General features: G+C 49.2%; 1 protein-coding gene across 1 annotated transcript in view; it reads right to left on the bottom strand.

Moving 5' to 3' along the window:
• Positions 1-1,789: 1,789 nt before the first annotated feature.
• ptprsb (protein tyrosine phosphatase receptor type Sb) overlaps positions 1,790-22,170 on the bottom strand; it is a 47,719-nt gene continuing 27,338 nt past the window's right edge. Inside the window, 30 exon segments of the mRNA XM_084706813.1 lie at positions 1,790-4,695; positions 4,903-5,038; positions 5,207-5,361; positions 6,120-6,245; positions 6,336-6,462; positions 6,774-6,952; positions 7,134-7,419; positions 7,550-7,704; positions 8,513-8,632; positions 9,214-9,389; positions 9,580-9,703; positions 10,103-10,200; positions 12,296-12,408; positions 12,651-12,665; positions 13,073-13,230; positions 13,697-13,915; positions 14,015-14,102; positions 14,236-14,489; positions 14,944-15,038; positions 15,857-15,895; positions 15,898-16,509; positions 16,631-16,748; positions 17,052-17,078; positions 17,308-17,501; positions 17,588-17,917; positions 19,634-19,778; positions 19,952-20,088; positions 20,174-20,375; positions 20,985-21,364; positions 21,557-21,826. Of these exon segments, the coding sequence (XP_084562939.1) occupies positions 4,627-4,695; positions 4,903-5,038; positions 5,207-5,361; positions 6,120-6,245; positions 6,336-6,462; positions 6,774-6,952; positions 7,134-7,419; positions 7,550-7,704; positions 8,513-8,632; positions 9,214-9,389; positions 9,580-9,703; positions 10,103-10,200; positions 12,296-12,408; positions 12,651-12,665; positions 13,073-13,230; positions 13,697-13,915; positions 14,015-14,102; positions 14,236-14,489; positions 14,944-15,038; positions 15,857-15,895; positions 15,898-16,509; positions 16,631-16,748; positions 17,052-17,078; positions 17,308-17,501; positions 17,588-17,917; positions 19,634-19,778; positions 19,952-20,088; positions 20,174-20,375; positions 20,985-21,364; positions 21,557-21,826 (5,147 nt within the window). The 3' untranslated portion in view covers positions 1,790-4,626.

Here is a 22,170-nt window from a genome sequence, read left to right as displayed (position 1 = left end):
GCGTGTGTGTGTGTGTAAATACAGTACGTGTGTACAAGAACCTCCTCCTCTTGACAGAACAACTCCGTGGGGGAGCTGGAAGGGCCCTCTTCTTATCACCACCTCCACACACATATCAGGCTTTGAAGAACATTTCCCCTCACACAGCCTCTAGAGTTAGAGAAGCTGTGGGTCTCCAGAGGGGAAGTCAGATCAAAGTGAATGACAGCATGACTATGACTACTGGAACTACAGCTTTTCTCAATTGTCCAGACCTGGAACATCGGGGCTCTGCAGGTCACGAGCTATAAAAAAGGTCTTTCCTTGAGATTGAAAGGAGCACTAATGATTTGTTTTAGGTGAACACAGAAGCTTGTGGTTGCCAGACTGAGAACTGCAGGGTGCACTGCAGAGATATTAGTGGAACCACAGAACCACAAGGTCTATCTATCCAGCATGTTGATGTCTACCAAAACCATGATAGACATGATGGACCATGATAGACATGATGTCTATCAAACATAATTACTATGTAGCTCTTTTTAACGCATGACCAAATCACCATCTACGGTAACTAGGGAAACAATAAATACATAGGGAGTACTCCCTATATAACTTGGTGTGTGTACTGTGTGTGTGTGTGTGTCAGGGTCATGTTACGACCGCATTAGTACTTTCAATGTGAGGCGACAGGCTTCATTGTGGGATGAAGTTTAGGGTTACCATAGGGATGTGACAAAATAGCCACTACTGAAATACTAGAAGTCAAAAGAGATTTTTTTTTCCAAGGATGAATAGATGAAAGCTGAGATCAGAGCGTGTCACCTTGGTACTTGTGACAGTGTTATATTTACCAGGCACGGTTCAGTTCAGATCACATGCTGTATGAACACGGTTCTGAAACCATAAAAATCATGGAAAGAGTTATCAGTAATCTATTCCCGTTAAGTTTGAAATGTATTATGTAAGCCATCTCTGCCACATTTATTCTGTCCCATAAAGCTATGCTTATCATTTTAAATACCTATGCTCTAAATCCGTCAAAGGATAAAGGTGTAAAATCATTCTGACACACACAACAAACTGAGGTGAATCACCCATCCCTCATAAATACAGGTCTTCGCAGTCTATCAGCTTGTTGGATCAAACTCTCGTGGAATGAGAGACAAGACAGATGTGAAGCAATTTATCTGTTGTCAGTTGACACGTGCATGCACTGAGGCTGTATTGAAGACACGTTATTTACTGGGGAAATTCACTTCAATAACAGTAAACCAGACCACCTTATAACACACTATTGAAAATATTATGAACAATATATTATTATTATAATATATACTATTTTAGAAATAAGGATCAGGCCAGGCAGACAGCTTGTGACATTCTTTGTCTATGGACTTGTACAGTGTACATCATGGTGACGAACAAGGATTTTTCATGCACAACTATATTCTCCAGAAAGCTAATTGGCATGCCACCTTCCAACATTTTAAGAAGAAGAAGAAAAAATTGTGAAGTAGTTGTGTTTTCTATAAATGGTGTGTATGGTTTAGCAGGTTAGCAACTATGGCTCCACCTAGTGGATATAAAAGGCTTCCTTCACACAGTGATGCATTCTCCATTGTGGCCATCTCTAGATAGTGGCACCCTCCTCTCGCCCTCCCAGCAAGCTGGTATCTTATCGCTATCCAAGTCAGACTGTTTAATTGACTTAGTTTTCAATCTTCTCTCTGGATTTTCTCTGCTCCTGACCTGAGACACATCCACAGGCATCTGAAGAGGTGTAATAATTTACACAGGATTCAAATGATTCATTTAACTGTATATTCAATCATCCATCAGCTTTTAATACAAAGTCAACATACAATATCTACAGCCATGAGATAACAACAGAAATAACAGGTACAGAAGAACAGGGTATATGATGAGGTCCTGCTGGCCCTCACTTGATTTACTGTGTCTTTTCATTTTCATGACAATTGATCGTAATGTTTTGTCAAGGAGTATAATCCATCATCAAGACATTTAATCAGGATCGTATCGAGTCAATATTAAATTTAAAGACAAACTTTGTGGTACAGTCATTTGTTGCAGTGTGGCAGTTTCTGTACAAATATACATGCTACCACATACGATTGTTGTCCACTATGTTTGTTGAGGCTTTACTAAGTTACTGTGCACTGAATACAGCTCAGCATACTTCCAACTACTCTGCTCTATATGTCTAAATTCTTCTAAATGCCCCCCAACTCATATTAGCACGTTGGATTATTCCACTCTTGCTAAAACAGAAGGGGAGTAAGAAGGGACCACTTTCAACTGAAACTAGGTCTGGCTCTAAGTCTCTAGCTAGTAGGACATCAGTATCAAATATCACTCCACGCAGAGTGCATACAGTATACTAAAGCAAATAAAAAAGCACCAAAAATTACCATTTAAAAAAACATTGACGATATCATACAATAATGTTGGCTTGCCAAGTAAACAACATCTCATTGGTTATATTCGGTAAAATCCCAAATAAAACAATAAATAAATGAAACAAAAAAAGTTAAGAATATTATTAACAGTAACAAAATATTATAATAAATATTAAAAAAGCATTTCAAATAAATAATTTAACTTAACAAGTGAATAATAACAATAAGGCTCTTTTTTAATATAATAAGAACTACACCACTTCCAACCTCACATTATATCTTGTGCTCAGGCGCATGTACTGTAAAGAACTCCATGAAAGATGCTCTATGTACAAAACTAGTGGAAAGTCAAGAGTTCAGGTACAATGAAACCAAAGTGTGCTCTTCAAATCACAACACATTGAAAGGGGTAGAGTCTGGCTATGATTACACATCCAATCAGGAGAGAGAGGGGTGGGTTGGTGTCGAGGTACTTTTGAGGCACGTGGGAGAGGACTGCAGGGAAGAAGATTAAGAGGTGTCATCTAAAATATTCTGTACAGTGAGACAAAGGAGAGGGAGTAAAACCTGGCAGAGACTTGGCAGAGAGCAGGGAGAGAGGGGTGGTGGTGGGGTTCAGTCTGGGGCAGGACTGGAGTACTGTGACTTCCAAAGTCCACCTCTCAGAGCGTCTGGAGACACTGAGCATACTGGCGCCCCACAGGAGGGGGGGGTGTGTTGCTGTGAATCGCAGAATTCAAGTAGATTAGCTAAGAGAGTGAGGCCATGCTGCCCCTGAACACCAGAATTATACTTCACCTTCGGAGGAAAAAAGGCCAAGCTGATCCCAGATCTGTCCAGGATGGCAACATCCCCTGGGCTACAATGTGACACAGTGCTAGATCAGCATTGGGACACATGATACTGACGCTAGCAGTAAAGCAGCAAAGAGAGAGACATCCAAATCAATGTAAGGCATTGACATGGAGAACAACGAGCAGAATTAACAAGTCATGTTTACAGTCATCTTACTGAAAATCTGGCAACTGTGAGAACCTTTCAATATTTTTCTAAAGTCCTCCATGTTACATATGGCTCCAACACACACAATGAATATTGATGCATTTCTTGACAAACATGGTTTGAAACAAAATAGAGGAATGAGGACAGAGCTGACAAAACAAGCTGGGCTGATTGATCACTGACTCTCCACACCATTCCTCCTCACAGGATAAAGCTGCCCGGAGTCACTGATTGCAAATCAGCTCGGTCTTTTCTCCTCAAATGGTAACAGGCTTGATTGAAGAGCCTGGCTGATTGTAGATCAGTGCCTAAAGGCAGCTTCTGCTCAGGGCTTACAGTCCATGTATGCAGGATGTTACACCCCATCTCTCCTGTTTTGAACTCTTTTTCCCATCTGCCCCCGGGACAGCTTGTCTTGGCACTGTGGGTCGGGTAACCAGCGTCCAATCGGGAGCTGCTCCAACCGGTCCCCAGTCCCTAGTTATGGTCCCACCTGGTCAGTCCATGCCGTGCTCAGGACTAGCTGTGTCAGACAGGCAGCTGAGCACAGCACAGAGCCACACTCACAGACAAATGACACGGTCACCATTGTACGTTCACCCCCTAGTACACCAAACCAGATAGAAAGATCACAATAAAAACCCAGAATAGGGTGCAGCAAATATCCAGGCTTTTCAGTGTCCTTTGTTACAACATATATCAATATTTCCTGTTCTGAAGCAGTTTATGCGGTTCACAGGTTGGTACTGGAGATAGCTGACCACCACGACACACACAGGTATTATACTTCCTTCACACTGGAACACTGAGGTAAGAATATGCAGGGTTACACATGAATAGTCTCCCACACCCAGAGAGTCTCTCCAGGACAGCTTCTGGAAGAGCAGCTGGCTGTTTGATGACAGATCTGTTCTGGTTTTGTTGTTGCTTGTCTTGTACTCGTTGTATAATTCATTGTTGTTGGAAACTTTTCCCCTCCTGTTGAGAAGGGTTCACCATCAGGTTGTTTTCCGCAGTCTGCTTGTGTCTTGTCTCTCTCTCTCTCTCTCTCTCTCTCTCTCTCTCTCTCTCTCTCTCTCTCTCTCTCTCTGTCACACTCTCTCTCTCTTTCTCTCTCTCTTCTCTCTCTCTTCTCTCCCTCTCTTTATCTCCTCCTCCCTCTCTCATTGACTCTTTGTTTGTGGACCTCAGAGCAGAAAGATGGAGGGATGGTTCTCTCCTCTCTTTATGTTGCATAGTGGTCGAAGCTGCCCAGGTACTCCAGAGCAGCCTGATAGCAGAATTGGTACTCGTCCTGAGGAAGAACAACACAGAGAACACAGGAGGAACCATTATCCTCTGGCATGTCATCGAGAACATGGCCGGTTCACGCAATAGGTGAATTATCGACACTAAAACATGGAGTACTTTGGATGGGGAAACAGTACAAGGAGAACTTTGTCATGTGACAAGACATGATGTAATTAATGCTGGAGTAAATTTACAGGGCACACACACACACCTCAGTCTGGACCATAGCGGGTCGCTGTGTCCGCAGCATCTTGACCGTCTGGAAGATGTCTACTGCTCCCTCGTAGCGCATCCTCTCCAGCACGATGCTCAGGGTGATGAACACGCCGCTCCGCCCCACACCAGCACTGAACGAACACGGGTGTCCAAGCGCACACATACATAAACAGACACATACAAAAACACACACCCAAACGCACACATGTTCCCACATCCACACGGACTCATCAGCGATGACCTCACCAAAATGCTTGGCAGTGCAATAGCAGGAAGGCACACCCGCAGCAAACTCTTACCTGCAGTGAACACTGATCGGTCCGTCCTGGCCAAACTGTTCTTTAGTTTTGTGCACTTGGCCTATAAAGTCAATAAAGCCCTCCCCAGACTTGGGCACTCCCTGCTCTGGCCAATCGGTGAACTGGAATTGACGCACCGTTCGTGATTGGCCATCCTGAGAGAAGGAGACAGAGAGCAACATTATAGAAGGAACAAATAGAAGTATGTCCTGTATCAATATGTGCAACCCGAATCAACAATTCATTGTCATAAAAGCAGAACAATGTTTGGTCTGTCTGTGTTCCTGCCTGTCGCCAGTTTGTCTGCTTCTCTGCCTGTCGGTCTGTCAATCCATCCATCCGTGTGCCTGCCTGCCTTCCTGCCTGTCTTCCTACTTGTCTGCTTGCTTGCTAGTCTGTCTGTCTGTCTGTCTGTCTGTCTGTCTGTCTGTCTGTCTGTCTGTCTGCCATTGTGCTCTTCTCTGTCTGCTGTTCCATCATGTCTCTGCCCCGCCTGTTTGACTCCTCTCTAATGGAGATCAATACAGCATCTGTCAATGGGCCTTCAGCACAGGACAGGCTTAACAGGAGTAATCTACGACGGACACACGCGCGCACACACACATTTACAAACACACATACACACGCACGCAGGCCAGGCGTCAAGAGAGAACATGCTTGACTGGAGTAATCTATGGCAGGTCGATGGGGCCAACTTGCTACAGCGCACGCGCACACACATACACACACATGTACACAGCTGATCGATGGAACGTGCTTATTTGTATGAGCCGCCTCACACCTCTTGATGGATAGGGAATAGAGAGGAAATGTCAGAGAGTCTGATGTTACAGTTACTGAATACAATATGAAATAAACCACCAAGGGGACACACACACACACGCACACACACACACACACCACACACACTCACCCTGGCGTCTGTGACTTTGAACTCTCGTAGGATGTACTGGGGCATGTTATACTCAGCCATGGGGTCCACCACAAAGTACTGGTACCGGGCTGAGCGCTCAGCAGGCCAGTACTGGTGACACTTCTCCTGCAGGGAGGAACACGCACAGGAGGTTACAACTAGGAATATGAATGTGTGAAGTGTGTGTGTGTGTTGAGTGACAGTGTGTTCTCTTACCCGTCCCATCTCTCTCAGTTTGGTCAGCATGACTACGATAGTAGAGTTGTGTTCCCACAGCATCCTCCAGAAGTCCTCTGTGGTCTCAGCCAGGGGGCCCTGGGTGGCAATGTATCCCCTCTGCTGCCTACACACACACACACACCCACACACACACACACACACACACGCACACGTACACACACATCGAAGCAAGTTAAATAGTCTGTGTATCTGATGATGACTGTGATGGGAGATGATGGCTGTGGTAGAGTATTTTTGACCATATCACTTGAGCCCAGAGGACAACATGTCAGTACAAGGACAGTGTGTGTCATGGGAAACTCTGATAACAACTGTGTGACAGAATGTGACCAGATTTGACAGGCAAGAGCACTGAATCGAGACTACTATCTGGTCCATTCACCATCTCCTGACGTTCAAGATAAAGCTCCGTACCTGTATCCATCTATGTAGCTGGCGTTGACATAATCGGACCCCTCCAGGCCTCTGATTGGCTGGAGACAGACACGCGTGGTCTCATAGGGCATGATGTTGACAAGTCGGTTTTTAAATTTGTTGCTGGGCAAGTTGGCCGTCACAAAGCGGGACGTGTGGGCCTTGGTGTTGGCCAAACGCTGTCAAGAAAAGGAAGAAAGAGTTAACCTTTGTTTTCGCTGAATGTTCCAGAAGAAACAGTCACTCTGAATCCATGATCTATCCTGATGGATCGAGGCTATGTTGCCGGTTCTACATCGACCCAATCTGTCCTTGACATGTTGCTCCCAGGTGAAAACACGCAGGTGAAATCATCTCCACCTTGAACTCCAGCTCCATGCCGGTGACGTGCTCCCCGGTCTCCACCTGGCCCAGCTTCTGCATGTACGAGAACAGGCTCCTGGCAGCCACCTCCGTGTTCCCGCAGGCCACGGCCTCCAGCAGGGCCTCGTGGATGAAGCTGTACTGGTCCTCCGTCTGCACCATGTAGTTGCGCTGCGACCTCATCAGGGTCACGTGACCGTAGATGTCGGCGGTGCGCTCGTGTCTGATTCGCTCCAGCATGGCGTCGATGACGATGAAACAGCCGGTGCGGCCGACCCCCGCACTGGAAGAGAGAGAGAGAGGGATTGGAAAGGCAGAGGGGAAATTGTAGGCGTGTGCAAGTGTGTCTATGCGCATTGCGCATGTACGTAAGGACTGTGTGAATGTATGGATGTGTAAGTGTGAATCCCAACCTGCAGTGGGCGATAATGGGTCCAGCGTCTGGGGGGTTGCAGGCCTTGACCCGGCGCAGGAAGGCCAGGAAGGGGGTGGGGTACTCGGGCACCCCGTGGTCGGGCCAGGCTGTGAACTGGAACTGCCTCACCTCCCTCCGCTCACTACTGCCACTCTGAGACAAGAGGACACGCAGAGAATTACACTCATAATCATTCCCATTGTTACAGGACACACAGTGGTATCCACCATAGAGCGTGATGGACATAAAGTCTATTCCACAGGTAAAATGCTGAGAGAGGAGGGGATTACAGCTATTAAGGATTTCTTGTTTTTACATCAACTATAAACGAATCAAACAAATCAGTTTTCTTTGTCGCCTAATTAGACAGAACTGATCTAGTGACAAACGTATTGACTGACATGAGGTTGTTTTCAGACACCAGCACTTCTGTGCTCGCCCTTGAATTGTCACCGGTTTTTGTTGACAGCATTTTTTTTTATTAGGCAGGTTGATATTTACGAGAACATCCTGGCAGTTCAAAGCACGCTCCTGCCCTACTTTCTGAGTATGTGGGACAGCGAGACCTGCTGTGTATTCTAAATGAGTTATACAGAGACACAGCCCTGGCACCACACACAGAAGCCTCGCTCTACGACACTCGATTAACTGCAGTCTTTTAGCCTCAATCTTGTTCCAACTCGAGAGTGACAGTTGAGATTTGAATTTACGTCTGTTCTCATTATTTCTGCATTATAAGTGGATTGAAAGGCGTACGGTTCTGTCGGGCCATGACAGACGCCAGACAGGGGACATTTAAATTGAGGATGAGAGAGATTTGGGGAATGAAAGAAAGAAGAAAAGGGGCAAAGACAAAGAGAGAAGAGCTGGAGACACGGTTTGAAAAAAACATTCATTCGACAACGTCTCTTCCAACTGTAGTTGAGTGTGTGTGTGTGTGTGTGTGTGTGTATGGGCTCACCTTGTGTAGAGAAAACGTGCGAACACAGAAGGTGGCCAGCTCCATGGTGTCCAGCAGAGTGACCTGAGTCATGCCGTACGTCTCAGTCCCGCGGCTCGGCCAGTACTGGTCACACTTGACCTGCAGGTGGGACGTTAACATCATCGTCATCATCGTCATCATCGTCGTCATCGTCATCAGTAGGAAGGCTTATTGAGTTTGAATCCTTTGGACATAATCCCTCTGCCCACCACTGAAACGTTCTAGCTGCTGTGTGTTTGTCATTGACTGGACGGGGTCAGTGAGGGGACAGAGTGGTGACATTCAGTGGGTGACACTCCTCTCCACTGCACCCTGAAGAGGACAGCAGTGCCCAACAACGAGCCCTGAAGTGGATGCAAATGACCCGATGACCCGCCTGTCTGGACAGCCCTTAACGAATGACAGTGTCCTACATGATGTGCCCTACTGCAGCGAGCTGATGACAGCAGTGTGGTCATGGAAACCCGACCCTGACGGATGGCGATGCCCCAGTGCTGCGACATGAGCTGGGAGTGGATGAGTGTGGAGGGCCGCGTGGATGAAACCCAATTCAAAGCTAAATTGAGATGACTTTGCATTAGCCGGAGTCTGCCCGAACAGTCAGGTAGGGGAGTTTGCATTTGTGTACACAGGCCTTTGGTTCCATTGTCGCGGACAAAGCAACATTTGCATCCTCTCACCCGTGACTTCTCCTCCAGGCGGGTCATCATGACCACGGAGGCGGCGCGCTGCTCCCACACCATCCTCCAGAAGTCGCTGAGCGTCTCAGCCAGGGGGCCCTGCGTGGCGATGTAGGCGTTCTGCTTCCTGTAGCCGTCGATGTAGTTGGCGTTGATGTAGTCGCTCCCCAGGATGCCTAGCGAACACAGCAACCATCTGGTCAACCACAATATTTACATCTCCTAACAAAACTGCCTTTGTTTGCCTCTTGGTAGTTTACTCAATGATAGGAAACACTGCTGTTCGAGTCATTGTGAGAGGACATCCATACATGACGTGCAGTGGGGGGGGGGGGGTTAGCAGCAGAGGGGTGTGGGGGAGAGTACCTTCTATTGGCGCCAGAATGACCCGGGTGTGGTCGTAGGCGATGACGTTAGCGTAGCGGTTCTTGGGCTTGTTGACCTCCAGGTTGGAGTGTTCCCAGGTGAACTGCTGCCCCGGGTCGATGGACTGGACAGACAGGACAGGGACAGGACACAGTGATTGGACACAGTGATTGGACACAGTGATTGGACACAGTGATTGGACACAGTCAGGGCGGACAAGGAAGACATAGCCATGAGGGATTCTGTACTTTATACTATCACCCAATGACAGTGCTCAATAACCATGGTATCTTTTCCACAGTATAGAAGTAATGTCTATTCATTCATTATCTACAATCCTTGATAAAACTAGCCGCTGTACAGTTTTATAGTTTTATATAGTATGCACTGTTAAGACTCCTAGCTGCTGTATAGTATGCACTGTTAAGACTCCTAACTGCTGTATTGTGGTGCAAACAGTGCTAAAGTCCTTGGTCCAGGGTAGTAAATCTATTCCAAGTCCTTGGTGCTCCAGCTGGCTCACCTCGTACTCCTGAGACAGACGCAGGTTGTCGTTGGCCTTGAGCAGCTCCGTGTGTTCGGCCAGCTCCGTGATGGGGAGGGGAGGGTGGCTCAGCATCCCTGAGGACGCAGGGCAGCGCAGGGTTCAAGCACACAGCTCAGGGGGACTAGGACGCAGATGGGACTGTTTATTTGCTCAATGCCAACTAGGAGAGCAAGGTGCTGTGTTCACATGTCAACACGGGGGTTTGATTCACCCACAGTGGATGAGACAGCCAATTTGTGAGCTGGCGGGAACTAGTCAGGAAGACTCTCCATTTACTGTAGCACGACTGGCAATCGTAGCATCCTGTATTCTGTGAGGTGACACCGATTCATGTAGCTAACCTGTACAGCTCATATCAATGTATGAATAGGAATGTATGAGTGTATAACATGAAGCACACACCTTAAAGGTCAATTGAACAAAAAAAAAAGCAATTACAGCAGTATACTGTTTGAGGTTTGCAGTATGCAGTGCAGCCGTGGAAAATCAATTTTGATGCGTGTAAGGCAAAGTGGGGCGATTCGTTTTTCCTTTGATATGGAATAGCTTTTCTCAGCGATCAGGGGAGCGATGACTCAGAGAAAACAACCACAGACAGAACACTAATTACATCACACACACACACACACACCTCCCACACAGCAGGAGGTGGATAAGGAGTGTTATCCCCAGTACAATGTAGGTGTACCGTGCAATCTCTAGAAAATAGCATTATCCATGAAATCCCATATCACCATAATCCATTTATTACCAAAACCAGAACCTATTCTCCATGGAGGGTGTAACATGGCATGAACAGCTTTTCAAACAATTATTATTCTGGAATGAAGAGACATGAATGTTTAAAGCAACGTTCTCCTGTCTGAGACATCAGAGATGCTGACATGCATGGGCTTGTGTTGGTGCTAATTCAATCCCAGCATGGTGTCTATCTGTGGAGTCAACAACACTCTTAGAATCGTCCTGTCACATTCTATGGCAGAGAGAGAGAGAGAGAGAGAGAGAGAGAGGGAGAGAGAGAGGGAGAGAGAGGGAGAGAGAGGGAGAGAGAGAGAGAGAGGGAGAGAGAAAGAGAGAGAGAGGGAGAGAGAGAGATGGAAAGAGAAATGGAGAGAGAGAGAGAGAGTAAACGGGAAAGAAAAATTGAGAAATAGAGACAGTTCCGGGTTCTGTTGGGTCTTCAGTCTAAGACAGATTGTATCCATTCAGCTCGTTTCCAGGCATCTAGAGAGAAAGCCTTGTGGGAGGATGCGTGGGACAAGATAGAGCTTCAAGGTTTTATTGCCTCAGAACAGTATTGACAAAAGATGATGATTTTAAATTGCCAAATGAACATCCATTACAGTAGCTCTAATGGCTCCACATTCAGTTTATTTAACCAACAGCCAAATACCTGGCTGGTGAACACATTGGTAGGGTTTCAGGGCAGCTGCTGCTTCTTACAGTACCTAATAGCATGGCTCGACATAAGGGAACCAAACCAATTACCTTGCCAAAGCACCACAGAAATAGAACAAGAATTTTCCGCACATTCTATACAGAGTTCTTTTGCCTTGAGGAAGCATTTCTGCGTAACACGGTGGGACACAGGAAGCAGATCGCTAGCTGGTGTTAGTGCCTGAGCAGCTGTGGTGCTAAGACTCACAGACGGTAGGGAGGCGGAGAGGCTCCTCATTATCTGCCCATCTCAGGGGGAACAGGAAGTACCAAGCACAGCAGAGGAAAAAGGAAAGTACTGCGCTTGTTTAGCACGGCTCTCTAACAGAACCAAACGCATCTTACATTTTCCTTGTCACTCAATGGAGAACAATAGGTCAAACATATTTGATCATTTCAGACTGTCCAGCTGCTTCCGTCTGGTCTGGCACGGTAACCTGGTGGCGGCCAGGTGGAGTGTGGGTGGACAGAGACAACTACAGGTTTTGGGCAGAGAGCTGTTGCTCTGTGATGACTAAGCCATGATGACTCAGCAGTGACTGTACTACCTGGACGGGGGCCATTTTTATCGGGATGGAGATTTCGATGTGAAACGGAAGTCTGTCAGGAAGACCATGGCGTCCTCCAGCGTTCGACATTGAGGAAGTAGGCTGCTTTGGTCTTCGCCATTATACTCTGTCCCCCAATTTGTGTGTGTGTTTGGATGTGCATGCATCTATCAACAGTACCTACCAGGGGTTTGGAAGTTGATGCGTCTCATCTCGACAGGGTCCGTGGGATGGTGTGCCATCATCTCAGCATTACCCAGAAGACTCTTGGTGCCCGGCTCGGAGTCCTTCCTCTTACTGCTTGGCAACCAAGAAGACAGACCACCAATCAGAACACACCACCAGGGACAGGGAAGAGGTTGAAAAACCAATAAGAAGGGGGAAGTGTTTGCAAATAAAGCTTCTGAACACAATACATTTTCATTAAGAGGGAAGATGCTGTGTCATGCTTCCATGAGTTATACAGTTTCACTTTGGTAAAAAAAAAACAACAAAAAAAACAATTTTAGTTAGAACTGAACTTCACTCGTTAATCTCACCTGTCAGGTTTGCTGCTTCCGGATAAACAGTGGCAAGGGAGGGAATAATAAGAGGAGGAGGATAAGGAGGAAACAGACAGATGGAGAGGAAGAAAAATCAATAGGATGCATTTGTATTCAACAGCTTGATGACCTACAGGCTGGGGGTAACGTGGTAGGGCAGGGCTGTTTGTTACACAGACGCACACCAGTCCTTCTGCTGCTATACTGGTGGAAGCATGTTCACACTTATCAGTTTACAAAATTTACCTCGGGGACTTGTCCATTGCGATCAAGTTTCAGTAACTAAGTGGTTAGACATGGCCGTGTTTTAAGATCCTCCTATCATGGCAATCATTAATAGTAAAAGAAAAACGCATATCAAGAGAACCAGACGATAGGAAAGAATAGAACTACCTTCTCCCTTCTGCTTTATCACTTACTTCTTGTAAAGGAGGATAGCGATGACGATGCAGATGATAAAGACCACAGCCAGGACGGGGCCCACTACCCAGATGAGCCCGTCGCCCGCATCCAGGGGCTGGGGGTCCGAGTCTGGGGCGATCACTGGATCTGTGTATGGGCTGGCCACATACATCTTCTACGACACACACAAAAGCCCACATGCACACAAACACACGCGCAGGCACGCACCCACGCACGTACACACACACACACACACAAACACACACACACACACACACACACAGCAATAAGGCATTAGAAGTCATTGAGACAAAGAGTGAACACCTTGGAGGGGAACTGAAGTGAAAATGATTGAATATTATTGCCTTTTTCATGCCCTTGTCTTTGACTGACGCATCTGTGATTGTTTGAGCAGCTCTGCCCGAATGATTGTAATATAAGGTGAGAGCTTGTGGAGACAGAGAGAGAGAGAGGAAGAGAGACAGAGAGAGGGAGAACGTGCTAGAGAGAGGTGGAGACAGGGGATTAATAAGAGAAAGGGAACGAGAGGGAGGGAGAGAGATACAGAGAGGGAACCAGGATAGTAGTTAGGAGGTAAAGAAGAGGAATGACCGGTTCAGGGCTCTGATGTGTGTCCGTACCCCAGTGGTGGTGTTGAGTTCTGCCAGGATGAAGAAGACATACTCCTGTCCTGGTTCGAGGGCACGGTTCTCAAAGCCCCCATAGTCCAGCTGGTCTCCCAGGGTGAAGAAGGCAGGCAGGGTGGCGGGGGTGAAGCGGGCAGTGATGTAAGCCCTCCTCAGGTCCACCTGCTTCTGCTGCCGAGAGTCCCTCTGACGCTGGCTGATGTCCTTCAGCAGCTGAGGGGAGAAGAAGAGGGAAAGCGGAGATGTTTTGAGGGATGTGTGCTGAATAGGAGCACTGCGTGTGAACAGGCTACACATCAGCCCTGCTCATACCTCCTCCAGGTCCATTTCATCTGGGCTTTTCAGGTGTCTGTTAACACCCCTGGCTCTTCTTAGAGGGACCACAACCACATACACGTTCCTAAAACACACACACACACACACAAACAGTAAAAACAATGACTTTTATTAGCTGACCAAATGACGTAACGTATTGTTTCGTATTTGAGACTAAATGTGATATCATGAAGACCCAGCTACGGAACAGGTCATACTTGACGGGGCTGCGTGTCTCCAGCGAGGGCAGGATGATGGTGACGGTGGTCTCTGTGTCACGGGTGTGGTCCACCTCTGGGCGGCGGATGGTGATGGGTGGAGAGGTCTTGGCATGGATGCGGTGACGGAGGCCCCCCATGTTGCCCTCGGGAGAGGTGATCTTGAAGTCATAGCTGGTGTCGGGCTTCAGGTTGGGGATGACCGCTTTCCTCAGACGAGCATCAACCTCCATCTTCTGACCGTTATACTCCACCTGGCCGATGGGCAGGAACAGGGTGGGGTTAGGGATTATTACATCCTGAACAGACGCACACTCAGACACACCGCACAGAGACACCACACAGAGACACACACAGACACACACACAGACACACACAGAGACACACACACACAGACACACACACAGACACACACACAGAGACACACAGACACACCACACACAGACACACCACACAGACACATCACACAGACACACACAGAGAGACACACACAGACACACACAGACACACACAGACACACACACAGACACACACACAGAGACACACACAGAGACACCACACAGACACATCACACAGACACACACAGAGAGACACACACAGACACACACAGACACACACAGACACACACAGACACACACACAGACACACACAGAGACACACACAGACACACACAGACACACACACAGACACACACACAGAGACACTTACGGTGAAGCGGTAGGGGTTGGTGCTCTCAGGGAACTCCCAGGTGAGCAGGACGCTGGTCTTTGTTGCCAGATTGACAGAGAAGTTCCTGGGAACGTCTGAAAGACAGCAAGACAGAAAACAGGGTCAGCGGACAATCCCACGCTCCTCCTCAGCTCCTGTGCTCTGCTCGCAGCCCTGAAGGAAGGAAGGGAGGGAGACCGTGTCAGTGACGGAGGGAGAGAAGGACAGATGAAGATTAGCTAGGAGGATGAGGAGGTGCGGAGGTGAGTGGAGAGAGAGGCAGGGACAGTGACAGACAAACAGACAGACAGACGGTGAGAGTGTGAGACATGCCCCATTCTAAGACTCAGGGTGCTCAGCGTGGGGTTGTTAGGTTGATAGGACATACCACACATCCACAAAGGTACAGAGAGAGTTGGACAGGTCAAAAGGAGGTGGTAGTACATATGTGATCAACCTACCTTTTAGATACCAACCGTGTCTCCAGTCAGTCAGTCAGTGAACCCAGACTCAACACTTACCTGCCATGACAGGACGCGTCCAGTTTTGAACCAGAACTGTGTTTTGGGGATGTAGACAGTGTTGTTTACATCTTTGTCCACGCACATTCTGTCGCTTCGCTTCGTTGGTGAGGGGTGGATGAGGGAGGTGGTGAGTGGTTAGTGTTTGGAGGTGAATGGGGATTGCAGTTTTTCCCCCTGGTGATTGTAGTTCTCACCCCTGGTGCACTGTGACCAAAAGGGCTTACCCCTAAGAACTGGCCTAGAGTCAGATCCACATTTTAGAACACGCCAGAGGTTCTTTGAATTGAAGACTTGACATCTGCCTCCAGGCCAGTGCTTACATGGGGGTGGGAGGGAGTGGGGGGGGGGGGGTTATGTCCCCAGAGCCACAATCCTCAGGTCAGCCCTACCTGTCTCGAAGGCCAGGGTTGAGCTCAGCAGGGGGGGCTGAAGGGGCCTGACCCAGCGCTGGTGTGTGCCCTCAGCTGTACCTCGTAGACTGTGCTGGGGTTGAGGCCCAGGATAGTGTAGCTGGTCTCGCTAGCCGGGACCGTGACCTGCCAGGGGGCCGCTGGGGTGGCGGCGGCAGGGGTGGCGGCGGGGCGCTTGGTCCCCCCTACCTCCCGGTAAGTGATCGTGTACTCTGTGATGACACTGTTCTCTTGGGCCGGGTCGGGGGGGCTCCACGAGAGCTGGAGGGAACAGCAGGTGGCATTGACCTCATCAGAGACTCGGGGGAACCCACTGGGCGGTTGATCGGGCACCTCGACTTCCTGCCGGGCCTCCTCGCCGTAGCCGGCACGGCTCTTGGCGGCCAGGGTGAAGATATACGTGACAGCGGGCCTGATGTCAGTGAGCGTGTAGGTCCTCTCTCGGGCACTGAGCTCCACCGTAGTGTCCAGAGTGGCGTTCTGGGGCCTGAAACCAAGCCGGTACCCCTGAACTTCCACTCCAGCCTCCTGAGGACCGGCCCCGGGCCCAGAGCAGCCAGGAGGGGGAGCCCAACGCACCACCACAGAGGGACCAGGCTCTGGACGAACCCACAAAGAAGGAAGCCCTGGGACTGGAGAGCAAGAGGAGCCCGTCACTAATCAAGTTGAGCCCATAGCTTCAGTGGCTGCAGTCGAGTAAGCCCTTTGATTGAGCTTGTTGTCAGTGCTGAGACAGAAAGGAGAGCATCTTACCCAGCCCCAGAGTCTGAACCACCTTGGCTTTGCTGTGAGTTCCATCTCCCTTGGTGGTGTATGCTGCCACAGACACAAAGTAGGAGGTGTCAGGCTTCAGACCCCCCACGATTAACTCCTGCAAGGGGAAACATACACACACACACACAGAGAACACAAAACAGAGACCGAAGATAAACTATCTTTCCCTCTGAGTCACTTCCTTCCTCCATCTCGTTCCAGTTGAGCAGCAGGGCTCAGCCGGGCGAGTCAGGCAGGTTATGTCAGAGGGAGAGGATACGGAACTTTCAAACTGTTTTGCTAATGAGGATTTCGTAACAGTCTTTATGCAAAATCCTGTAAGTACAGTACAGCTGTAGGCGCCTGGGAAGGGTTCGAGAGAGCGAGTGGAAGAATGTGTGGAAGAGAGATCTGCACTCACATACTGAGCAGAGTCATCCTCCTCCATCTGAACCCATGAGGGACACCCACAGGCACACACACACCGAGAGAAGAGGAGAGAAAGAGGGTAGACGAAGAAAAGAAGAGTCAATAGATTAGCCGGATGGGAGGCTCAAAGAGGATGATGTCAGGCACATTTGAGCATGGGGAGATGTCTTAAAGGGAGGGATGTAAATTAGGGATCTTGGAGAAGTCTGTCTAGCAAAGGAAGATCCACGACTGTCGGTAGACCTCACCTGGGAGTCGTCCAATAAAAGGTCTTTAATTTGAGGCAGGCTCCGGGATTCGCCGCTTTCCACGCGGCTGTAGTGCACTTGGTAACCACGGATCTGACCCTGCCGTTGCCCCGACAACACTGATCGCCAGGTGACCATTAGGGCAGAGGAGTTGAGGGGTCTAACTTCAAGCTGCCGAGGGGCCGCACCCGGGACTGAGGAACGTCACACACACACACATGAACAAATGCATGACAAAGCATCCCATTTTTTATTCAAACACACACACACCCACACTCACCATCCTCGCTCGTGCGGCAGAGTAGAGCAGGGCTGTCTGGTCCAGTCCCTTGTGTGGTGAATGCTGACATGGTGATGCGGTACCAGGTCCACTTGGACAGGCCCTCCAGCAGCACCTGCCCCTGCTCCACGGGGATGGGAAACCCCTTCACCTCCTCCCCCTGACCTCCAGTCCCGACTGCAGCCCCGGAGCCTGAGACTCTCTGGTAGCGCACGTCATATCCAGCCAGGGCGCCATTTTGGTTGTCCACTGGTGGCGCTTTCCAACTTACCCTCAGGGAGGTGGAGCTGGGGCTATCACAGGACACGCCTTGTGGTGCGGCCGAGGGCTCTGATTGGATACGGGGAAGGAACAGTTGTGTAGGGGGAAGGAGTTGGTAAGAAGATGAGGAAGAGGTGGGGAGACAGTGATAGGGTGTGGAGTGATTGAGGATGAAAAACCCCAAACCAAACACAAGGGTGAGACAGAAGGGTGAAAAAACAAATTACAATAAACAAAGAAGAACTGAAGAATAAGGCTGAGAAGCGAGAACAAAAGAAATAATACTGACACAAAATAACTTTCTGGGACAAAGACAAACATGACTCAGCCAAACAAAGACTGAGAACCCATAATGCAGTAGCAGAATGTTAGGTACAGAGCATAATGAAGTTATATAGAGAGGGGGGGTATCGATTGACTCAAAGTGGACAACTTAATTACGTCCAGTGAGTAGGAAGTGTAACTGATACTCAGTGGCATTTACAGGTAGCCATGACGATGCACGGGTAGAATGTACAGTCAAAATGAGAGCAGGACCAGGATCACTGTAGACCACATTAACGTACACAAACAACAAAAACAGACGCTTCTATCGATGGACAAAACATAGAAAATGTGAGCAATATGAATAGATTGAGAGATTGAGAGGAAGGCACTTTACAGAGGGCCAGACAAACATACAACACACTGAAACATAGACACACTCAAAACCTCACCACAACCACTGCCTCCACCACTCCGCCACACACACAACCTGAGTTCTATAGCTGGCCACATGTGTGTGTGTGTGTGTGTGAGAGGGAGAGAGAAGCAGAAAGTGAGTGAGAGAGTATCAATCCCAGCTGATAGGTTGGTGTGCACTCATTGGGCTGTGTAACCAGTGTTCTGTTGGCCTCAGGGAACAATCTAGATGTGCAGCAAAGCCTGCCGATAACCCGACACTCATAAACTCACTGTGAAATGAATTCTCCTCCGTGAAATGGGCTCCTTATCTCCCCCCTACCTGCTAGCTCTGACTGGGCGCCAACACTTGACTGTCAGCCCTTCAATGTGAGAGAATCAGCAACTGACAATCTATCCGTTCCAAGTGCTGTTCTGATTTCTGTGGAGGCTGTCTGTGTTGTGTTACACTACATAGCATGTGTTCCCACAAATCCAAAGTAACCTACTCCAGTTGTTTTCTAAGTGATGAAAACGGTTTCACAAGGCTCACCTGTAAGGTTGGTACCGCAAAGTACTTGGGAGCCGTTTCGGACTGTGACCGCTGTGATAACACAGTACATGACACGGCGCACTTTCCTTGACTTCTTTCATCCTTCCTTCCATCCTCTCCAAAGTCTTTCTCTCGTCCGCCAATGGGGACGAGGAGAAGGAGGCGAGGAAAGGAGACATGGAAAGGACACTCTCTAAGGACACCGTACTCACCCACTCAGCGGCAAAGCCAACCAATCAGGAGCATTATAACCCGTGACCGATCTCAGTCCATCCCTCATTTCGAGAGAGAGTAGAAAACCGTGAAGGAGAAAACAGTCAGAGGAGGAATGGAAGAAGAAGAAACAGAAAACATAGAAATCTGTTGTGCATTAGGAAAGGCACACTCCAACATAGAGGTCGAACGAGGGATGGAGGGGAGTGTGGACGATGGCGTGAAAGAAGGGTAAAGATACGGCCGATGCATCCTGGTTCTCAGCAAATCCGGAGCTGCGGAACAACCAAATTGCAGCGCGCGCGCGTGTGTGTGTGTGTGTGTGAGCATGCGCGCGTCAAACACAAAGACAAACGTACTGGCTTGAGAGGTCTTCTGCACCAGCTCGTTGGTGAAAGCTCCGTGGCCTTTGTTAGAAATGGCGGCCAGTGAGAAGGAGTACTCTGTGTTGGCCTTCAGGCCCTCCACGGTGTACGAGGACCTGGGCCCAAACGTCCGCTTCTCCTGTGAGACAGCAGGGGAGAGCGACAGCAGAGCGATGGAGAGGGAAAGAGGGAGGACGGATATGAGAGAAGGCAAGCGACGTCGAGACTAGATGACTCTTGAAGGGACAGAAAGGAACAGCCCGGCCTGGTGTACCACCAGCAGTGGGAGCACAGGAAGCCAGCGGTCCTCACCAGGCTGCTCAGACGGACAGGCTTGTAGAGCAGCTCATATTTGTCAATGCCCTCCTTGGTGTAGGCTGGTTCCCATGTCAGCTCTATGCTGCTGTCGGTCACCTTGCCCACCTTGAACTTTCCTGGCTGGCCCGGCACTGCACGCAAGAAGGGGACACAACGTTAGACTAGTTCATTTATATACACATACACACACAGACCAACACACACACACAGACTGACCTCCAGGAAGAACTTTGACAAGGACAGGGTCAGAGAAGGGCCCGTCCCCCACAGAGGTGAAGGCTAGGACCTGGATGGTGTAGGTCTCCGAGGTTACCAGGCTCTGGATGGTAGTGATCACGCTGTCCTGAACATTGTGGATGTGCCATAGCGTCATGGGCTGGGATGGGTCCATGGTGTAGTACACACGGTAGCCTTTCACCTGGTGCAGAGGCAGAGGGATGAAGGGGAACATGGATGGGGAGAGAGAAAGGTAGAAAGGTTGTGGTCATTTTTGTGAAAGATCCTTGTTATGCCAGGTTTCTTCATCATAATGCACCACTATAGTATTCCCTCCGATAGCATGAATGAGTAATGGAAAGTCCTAATGACTTAACCGGTGTAGTAAATACACGCAGATTAAAAAAGGATTTACACTGGCAGATAACACAATGGAAAAGCCCTATCTGTGAACTTAATGTACTTAATTTTGTACGATCGTTCCCTCCTCCTACTTGTAGTAGCGTACTATAATTAAACATGCTTTCAGTCAGCTTGCTGGGCCTTTTCTTAGTCTTACCTTTACTGATCATGTTTTTATTATACATCACCATTGTTTGCAACAGTAGAACATCCCTTTTGGCATGTACTATAGTTTTTTTTTCAAATTTCATTTTACAGTATTATTATCTGTTTTTTTATAGGTTTTATCTCGATTTCATGTGCAGTACTTTGACTTGCAATCCTTGTAAAATGTGCTTCATCAATAAAAGGATTGGTATAGAACAGACGTTCGTATTTCTGCATGAGAACAGAAATGCAAATGACCCACCTGTCCATTAGGCTCCTCTGGCTCCTCCCAGCGGACCATGACGCTGTTCTGGGAGATGATGCGGGTCTGGACGTTCCTGGGGGGGCTGGCCGGCGCCTGCTCCCCTGTCCGAGCCTCCACCAGCATGGAGGGGGGGCCCTGGCCGATGCTGTTGGAGGCCGAGACCCTCACCTCGTACTCTGTGTTGGGGTACAGGCCGCCGATGCTGTAGCGGGTGGTGGTGATGCCATCCACTGTCTCATACTTGCTGTCAGGCGCCTTGGCGCGGTACTGGATGATGTAATAGGACACAGGGTCAGGGTTCCCAGAGTCCCAGGTGATGGTCACACTGGTGGCGGTGGTCTCTGTGACGATGGGGGTGCCGGGGGGCTTGGGCAGAGCTGGGGGGGAGAGGGAGGGGGGAAGTGGACAGTAGAGTGGATTGGCGTCAATATCATCCATTCATTCCTTGTAGATGACAGTTGACTTGATTTGAAGACAGTGTTCCTCAGCCTAGACTCAGGTCTGTGTTTTCCCTGACAAAACCCGCAGGTCATGGTTGGGGGCCCAGACTACAGCGCTTGAACCCTTACTCTTGACGGAGACCTGGGCGGTGGCCTCGATGATGCCCAGGCTACTCATGGCCATGCACGTGTAGTTAGCCGACTCGCGCACGCCGTTCAGCTCCAGCACGTTGCGGCCTACCGGCATCTCATCCTCGGGGGTCAGGTCCTCGCTTCCCAGCATCCACTTGACGTAGGGCATGGGGGAACCCACCGCCACACACGTGATGTTGACGCTCCCGCCGGGCATGATCTCGTGGTTGACGGGGACGATGGAGAAGCGAGGGGGCACGCGGCGCACTGGGAGGAGGAAGAGGAGGGGGAGAGAGGGGGGAGGGAGAGAGAGGGCGGGGCAGGGGTGGCGGGGGGAAAGGAGAGGTGAGAGGGGGGGAGAGGAGAGATAGAGGGGAAGTGGGGAAGTGGGAGAGAGAGAGAGAGAGAGGCGAGAGGGGGAGGAGAAAGGAAGAGAGAGCAAGACCAAGACAGAGCAAAAGAGAAAGATAGAGGAGTCATAGAGATACAAAAGAGCGAGAGAGAGCGAGAGAGAGCGAGAGAGAGCGAGAGAGAGCGAGAGCGAGAGAGAGAGAGAGAGCGAGAGCGAGAGCGAGCGAGAGAGAGAGAGAGAGAGAGGGAGAGAGAGCGGA

Source organism: Hypomesus nipponensis, chromosome 10, assembly GCF_054491055.1.
Source record: "Hypomesus nipponensis isolate SF chromosome 10, ASM5449105v1, whole genome shotgun sequence".
NCBI classification, from domain to species: domain Eukaryota; kingdom Metazoa; phylum Chordata; class Actinopteri; order Osmeriformes; family Osmeridae; genus Hypomesus; species Hypomesus nipponensis.
Note: the sequence above shows the minus strand (reverse complement) of the source record. Positions and strands in the feature narration are given on the sequence as shown.